Source organism: Limulus polyphemus, unplaced genomic scaffold (assembly GCF_000517525.1).
Source record: "Limulus polyphemus unplaced genomic scaffold, Limulus_polyphemus-2.1.2 Scaffold5319, whole genome shotgun sequence".
In the NCBI taxonomy this organism is placed as follows: Eukaryota; Metazoa; Arthropoda; class Merostomata; order Xiphosura; family Limulidae; genus Limulus; species Limulus polyphemus.
The window spans coordinates 34,731-42,935 of NW_013670929.1; the positions used below are offsets into that span (position 1 = coordinate 34,731).

At 31.8% G+C, this 8,205-nt stretch overlaps 1 protein-coding gene across 3 annotated transcripts in view; it reads right to left on the bottom strand.

The window, feature by feature from the left end:
- LOC106472424 (heterogeneous nuclear ribonucleoprotein 27C-like) overlaps positions 1–8,205 on the bottom strand; it is a 36,021-nt gene that overhangs the window by 3,439 nt on the left and 24,377 nt on the right. The window contains exons 8-11 of one of the 3 annotated variants that reach the window (XM_022400997.1): positions 7,602–7,622; positions 7,073–7,165; positions 4,557–4,742; positions 3,742–3,810 (exon numbers count right to left, since the gene is read on the bottom strand). In XM_022400997.1, coding sequence (XP_022256705.1) covers positions 3,742–3,810; positions 4,557–4,742; positions 7,073–7,165; positions 7,602–7,622 — 369 coding nt within the window. Of the gene's footprint in view, positions 1–3,741; positions 3,811–4,556; positions 4,743–7,063; positions 7,166–7,601; positions 7,623–8,205 lie in introns of all 3 variants that reach the window. The other 2 variants (XM_022400996.1, XM_013933072.2) reach the window with 2 other exon arrangements.

The window sequence follows — 8,205 nt, forward strand, 5'->3', positions numbered from 1 at the left end:
ATGCTTTCATATGCAAAATATCAATTTTTTTTATTAAGTCTTGAGGTTTGAAAAGCAATGTTTTTTTCATGTATTTTTTTTACTTTTCCAATGTTGCCTATCTATCATGCAAAGTAATATTCATGAGATGTGGGGACAACCACAGTTGATGCAGTGAGGGTCCAGTTGACACTTGTAGGCATCATGGTCTTTGCCACTACAATGAGCACGTGTCAAAGAACCACGACAAAATGCCTTTGAATGTCCGAACTGCTTACACTGGAAACACCCGAGAGGGTTAGGAATATAAGGCCATACCTTACAGTTCAGATAACCTGCCTTAACAGTGGCAGGAGGATATGATGATATAAATGTCAATAAAAGAACAGTGACAGGCAGTATAATTCCTTTTTTTATTATTGGAGATACGTTGCACAGCAAAAATTCCTTGGCTGGAGAAATCGGCAAGGATCTTCGACTCTTGGATGTTTCATAAATCCCTCTCAACAAACTCAACGGGAGGAATTCAAAGTAGCATAGGGAATAACCTCAATAGGTATATCCCCAATGGTTTTCATATTCAGGAGGAGTTCACTTTGTTTTGGTGCAGATATTTCCACCAAGATATCCCCAGGACGTAGCTTCTTCATTTACTTTGGAGAGCCAGCAAGCCCCCTCTAATTCCTTCTGAATAAAAAAGGGAGACATTTGCCCTAAGAATTTGTCACATAAAGAATCCAGGATGAAAAAATGAGGTACAAATACAGAATGGGGTGGAGACTGCTGTTCAATCTTCCAAATGTGGTCACTTTCCTATAAATGTGTTTTTTTGGTCACAGGATGTAGAATCCATAAAAAAATTAAAACTTCAGTGTCCAGTGAGCCCACCCACCATGGAGTCCTACAAGGGGACACACTACAATGCTAAAGCCAAACATTGTAGAGATGCCAGAGTTTCATGGGAACTACATCCAAACACCAGTATCAGAAACAATGTCCACAACACCTGTTGAGAACATCCAACACTGGTATTTAGTTGACTCTAGCCCAACAGGAATTCAAGGCCAAAGTGGTGTGTTAAAGTGCCACACATGGCAAATGAATGGGTGGATGTTTAGATCCTAGAGGAGGTAAACTGAAAATACAGAATCCTCCACTTCACCACGTACAGGAATCCACCTTGAGGGGGTGACCTTACACAACAGAAGTTCCAAACATGTAAAAATTTTGCCCTTCTCAAATTTAGTTCTGTTATTCCACATTCTTGTTCCTTAACATGTTTCTATCCTTTCCTCTCTCTTTCCTCATTTCAAGAAACCAACCTTCATCAGATGACTTCTGGAATTTTCTCATCAACAAACGGCTGTGGTGTGCAATCAAACTACTCAACCATGTAGATTTCACATGAGCTTGTTTTAGAGTGCACTGTTACCCAAACAAACCAGTTTCATTTTGTAAATCCTGCAATGCAAAGGTTTGTTTTGAATTTCACACAAAGCTACTCAAGGGCTATCTGCACTAGCTATTCCTAATTTAGCAGTGATACACTAGAGGGGAAGGCAGCTAGTCAACACCACTCACCATCAGTTCTTGGGTACTCTTTTACAAATAAATAGTGGGATTGACAGTCACATTATAATGCCCCCATGTTTGGTTATAGGGATTCAAAACCATAACCTACAGATTGCAATTCATTTTGCTTGTGGAATACCAAACTATGACACAAGTAATGCATACATTCCGAGAGAAATTACCCTACTGGTTCTTGTACAATTGACAGCTCAATGTCTTTAGAGGGATTTTATTTAATCAGAAATCATTTAGATCTCACTCCAGACACTAAGAGAGAGAAGTTCTGTCTTTTGTCCTGTGAACACATCCAGCTGTTCTGAGCTTGTCTTATATTAAATAAAAAAATCTGTTTTCACTGCCAAACTGTACCCAATCTCTTTTTCAATTAAATCAAGTAGGAAACTCAGTTTTAACTTTGAAAACATTTCCTGCCAAATCTTTTACTCTTACAATCACTACTCTTATCTTAAGGTTTCAGATGCATCCGAGAATGCAATACATGTATATGCTGTTGTATAGTAAGCTATTCTTGCTTGGCATTAGATAACATTTTCCAATTAACTATTCCACAGGTTGAATGAACTTAGGAGTTTAATATCTAAAACACATCTTCATCAATATATCAGTACAGGTTTCCTTAGAATACTAACCAGTAACTGCCTTTTCTACACAAGCTGATTGCAACCTTCTTGCAGGGTCAAAAGTCTTTTGGACACTTAATGAATGAAACTCTTGTCTCTGTTTTAATAAAAGCTATACCAAGTACTCAAAGTAATAAAAATACACCACTTGTGTGACAGTTATACTTCCTTCTTAACTTCATTTTCCAATAATATACACTTCTTTACAAATAATTTTTCAAAGTACACTCAATATTTAATTTCCCTTTGGAAAATTAACAGCAGTGCTGACAGTTTTCAAAACTAATTATTTCAAACATTAAGCACCCCAAAAAACAATCAATCAGTTTCAAACCTACATATAATTAAGCTCCTTAACTTTCTATCTCAACCCATGTAACTTAATAGAACTTCTACAGCAAACAAGAATAATACTCTAGTAATCTATGCTGAGAAAAAAAAGAAAGAAAAAAGAAGACTGAATTATATTTTTACCTCAGTACCACTTATTTCCAATACAAAAAATTTTAGGTAGAAAAATAAACTACCAGATACAATAAATATTTTAGTACTACTGCTGTTTATAATCATAAAACTATTTTAAACCACACTGTTGCACATTTTAAAGTAAAATATAGTATACTGGCAACATATCCAACCTACTTGTTATCTAAATTATAGCAGATAAGCAACTACACTGCCTATTCGCAAAGGAAATCATATAAATATTTGGCAAAATTCGATAGTGGTCATAGAACAAACTGTTGATTAATCAGTTTTTCAACAGCAGTAGTCTTTAGTATTTATATTATAAAACCACAATATAAAAAAAAAATCATTTCATACATATAATATTCAACAAAGTATATTATTACCTTCTATAATTCATGAAATATACTGGTGATCCTCCTCCTTAAATAAAAATTATTCAGAAGTGAAAAATGTCAATACTTCAATTAGGTGTGCTCTCACTGATTTCTGATATAATGACAAATCAATATTATTATGATTTTCTGATTAAAAGTAAGATAATAAATAATATAGGAAGTAACTAAAAACTACCTTATGATCTGATGAAGTCAATCCTATATAAGAAACTGACATAAGTACTTAATATTATAAATCAATACACTAGAAACTAAAACCTACAACAATTAGACACCACTGCATTATCGGTTGTGTATCCTTAACAGCCAATAATATTTTCAGCCATAATTAAAACATCACACAAGGCTTGGCCTGTACAGGTGACTTAGGTTAATTCCAAAATCCACATAGTAAACTGACAACACAAAATAACCGTACATGTGAAAAGTTAGAAATATATTTCAAATTATTCAAGTATTACAAACAATATTAAAGAAACTAGAGAAAAATGAAGTAAATCATTATTCACACACAAAAATTTCAGCTGTTAACTTTTCAGATCTACGAATCTTGTCAGTACATAAAACTTGAACATACTTTTTGTCCCAATTAGAAGCAGTAGCACATATTCATCAACAACAACAATAAAAAAAAAGCTTACTTCATATACAAAACATATTCATTTATTTTTATCAGTTCTTACCTCCTGTACCAATAAATCCTCGTGCAGGTCCAAAACTGGATACTTCTTGAGCATAATTTGCCAGTGCTCCTGCAAAAAAAACATTTGGCATTCATACAGGAACTTTCCTTTGCATACTTATTTTTTAAACACTCTAATATTTCACTTTTATTCAGTTATATATATAAGGTTTTGTAGAATGAGATGTCTAAAATTTTCATAAAATATTATCATTCTCATTACAAATTTTCCAAACCTGCACATGTAAAACACACTGCCATTTTAATATTTCCTTGTAATTTGACCTGATTAACATCATTTTATAAATTTGGTTATAAATGGTGAAAACAACTTTGGAACATAGTTATTTCGAACTATGTTATAACAGACAATAAATTGTTACATTTTTTAAATATGAAAAAAACCACTTAACTTACCATCATAATGAATTATCAGAAAATAAAATAACATAAGAGCAATGACTAAAGTTATGTTAAAATATACTAACTTGTACAACAAAGCAGAATGGTTTGTGCACATGTATATAAGGGTGGGATTTTCCAGACTGTTCCAGATGTTGGGATATTTTTTTAATTTATCCTAGGATTTTGATCCCTTTCCAAATTACTTTACACTTCCAAGTTCATGGTCACCATTTGAAAACAAACACAGAAAATTTGAAAACCTCTAAGTATGCCATTAACAACTCAAAATATAATCAAACAAACCCGTATATCATTTTTTTATTATTAAAAATTAAATTGAAAAAGAAAATAAGTCCAAGTTTCAAAAGCTACCAGCTTATTTAACAGGAGCTGTACATTCTTGTTTTATACCTGATTTAGGTACTGCTGTAGCTTCTGATGTGCCTGGAGGGGCTATTGCCCCAGGATTGGGTGTAGGTGCATTTAACCCTGCTTGACCATACACTTGGGCTGGGGTCTGGCCAGCAACAGCTCCTCCTGGTACTTGACCTGGTCCCATTGTAGCTCCAAACCCTCCAAAACCTGTAGCTCCAACACCTGAACATATACAAGAATAATCACACATACAGATATATATATACATATATTTATAATACATAAAAAAATAATGGGAACATCAACTTATACATAATTAATTAATTCAAAAGTCATTTACATGATAAATGCTAGTATTTTCAATTTTGTAGAAATTTATAAACTCTTTCTGGACTGGAAGTGTGTCCTTATATCCTTTAAATTTTGCCTTCTCACAACTTAGTACAAACTAATTTCACCTTAATTTTTTTTCATATAATTCTATCAATTAACAGGTTGTGAAATGTAAAAATGCTATTTGAAGAACATTAAAAATACTTCTTTTTACCATAGAATTTCAATCTAATATGTTTCATCTTGAGTTATCTTTATTAACAAATTTCTTTTGACTATAACCAATTAATGCAGTCACCAACTTCATACTATAAATTATAAAAAAACAGGGAAAAAACTGAAAAAAAAGATTTATTGGTGTTCTACAATTTGAAAATGGTATCTCCATTACCTTTATCAGGCAAAGTAACAATGCTTTTTGTAACAGTATTATCAGTTAAGTCTATTTATATCTGAGAAATACAACTTATTTTGAATAAAGCAAACAATTACACTCATCAGGAATGTTTTATATATATCATATTTCTCTCTCTTTAGCTGGGTGATTGGTAATATTAATGTGTGTTGGCATTGAATGCTGCTAGCCAGTGGTCTTCCCTCTAGTCAGCAGTTCAACAAGGAAAAAGTTGGTGCCAGTTGCTTTCACTTTAGTGAAAAATTAGTGGCAGATAGCCTTAGTAAATATGCCATAACAAAGACAGGGTGAAAATGTTTGGTGGTAATGGAAATCAAACCAGAGACCTTAATTCTTCAAGGACAATATCACACTATTATTGAAGTTTTCTGCACTCCACAATAGTACACAAGTATCTCTTCATGATTAGAAGACACAAACAAGTCAACTGAAATGCTTCAGGAGTCCAAGCAAACAAAACCCTTGGATAAATGTGTAGTTAAAGTTACGACTTCTAAGAGTTTTTTTTTAGGTAAGTTTTCAACATTTCCTTACATTCCATAAAGAACTCGAGCATCATTTTTTTCTTTTTACACTGCTTGGTTGAAGAAACTTAAAATGCTATATGATAAGATTTATGATTTCAGGCTAAAATTAAAAGCCCCCATAACATCTGGTTTGATAAACCACTTCATCAATCCCAGCACTATTTTTTTAGATGTTTTACATTTAAAAAAAAGCATCTTGGGAGGACTGGTATAACATCAACCACGTGGCAAATGATGAAAAAAATCCAAATCAAACATCAGAATTTGGTTGTTGAATTTTTTTTTATAGTAATCAAAAGACTTAGTCTTTGAATAATATCTTCTCCTTCCCATAATTCGGAATTAAGTTGATATCTGGGAATACGAGTTTAACTCTTTCTAAAACTCATTTGCTAGTCATTCATGTTTTTTTTTCTGCAATCATGTCTCCCAGGAATTCTGATGACAAAAAAGTATTTTCATTTTATCTTCTGACCAAAATGTAATATGAAAGCCCATGTGCTGTCATCACAAAAAGCTTCCTGTAATCAGTAAACTTTTAAATCCCTTCTTTATTTGTGCACATCCAAAACTTGCAGCATATTTGGCTTTAATTTCACTACATCAGAACGTCTGGCTACTTCAATATCACTCAATTTTAATCTACAAAGTCCTCTCACATCTTTTGATGATATAAAACTACGAGTAGTATCAAAGCCCATATTATTTCTAACTTTACACTTTCACCATCAATCATGAAAGTTGAATTAAGATGCCACTGTGTTGAATTTCCTGGCAAACATTTTATTTCCACATTCATTGGCACTGTCAGATGTTATTTCACATTAAGTCAACTTAAAAAATGTTTTTATTGCCACTTGTGATTTTCTAGCACTGCTGAAAGTTTTTCTTATGCACTGTTTCCCATGACATGGAACCATTTTCTGGACACCAAGCATTTGACACAGAAAATTTCAGGATATTTTGATATTCAATGCTTACTGTAATATATAAACACCACATTCCAGGAACATTATAAAACATTATAATCAAGTGTATTTAATGTATAGAACTATTCACAATAAAATAAGATATTAAAAAATATATATCAAAAGAATAATAATTAATTTAAGGTAAATTACTGTATTTCTAATCAAACTAGTGAAAATTAACAAATAACCTTTCACACAATGCTAGAAAAATTATTTTATGCCTCTTCAGACACTCACTCATTGTAAGGACAGCCAAGTAGTATATAGTAAGTGAATGCCTATATGATTAATACACACCATATCCTCCATATCCTTGTTGTCCATACTGTGGTCCTGGTGGTCCATATGGCCCAAATCCAGTTGGTGCTCCTCCCCATCCTTGATAACCACCATAACCACCTGGAAAATTTGGAAATTGAAAATAACATTTTTAACTCTGTTTAAACAGTGCATGAAAGATTAAAACTGAGGGTACAAATTAAAAAACTTTTCAATTTGAACAATTCATTACATACAGAAACTAGTGTTTTTTGGTATGTCAAGAATCTTCTTTTGAAGACAACTTCTTAAAAGTTTTGATGTTTTTACTCTACTAACAAAGTTTTACAATTTCCATCTGAAGCCATTTTTAACAAGAAACAAAAATAAAAGATGGAGAAAATGCTTTATTTTAATTTTGCATAAATACCATGACTTAAATTCTTACTTGTTTAATACTGTGCCTTTACATTTAAACAAAGGAAAAATGAATATCCAGATTTTGGCATAAATTATGTATTTCTATTTTTGCCAAGGCTAGAGCTTTTAGTAATAATCAAGCTAAATGAATACTAACCAGGTGCCATGCCCCATCCACCTGTAAAAATAAAAACAAATTAAACATAAATCATTTCACACTAAAATAAAAAAGCAGGCATACAATTCAAAGATTCTTAAGACATTTAATTTTTGTCGGTTTACAATGTGCTGTACACAAATACTTGAAAATTCATTACAAGATCAATTACAAAATATTTACACAAACCGTTATAAAAATCAAATTTGGATAAAAGATTACAGGTATGAAGCAAATTAAATGTTATTCTAGCTGTGTAATTTGTGTAATATAAAATTATACTTTTTATAATTCATTCAAACACGAGATGAACAACTAACTACATGAATAAACTAAACATTTTGAATCTTTCATATAAGTATTTTTCTACAAAAGGCAATGTTCTTAATGGCAAAACTCTGATGATAATTATGCTTCCTTTAACCCTATTACCTCAGGTATCCTTTACTGCGCATGACACAAGGTTTTAGTGTCTTACATTCAAAATTTTATTAAACTATTTTTTTCTTTATGTTATACCAATTAAAATAGCATAAAATCTTAGATAAAAATCCATTTTTTAATAGAATACAAGTTTTAAGTTCTAAATTCTACAAGCCAATAT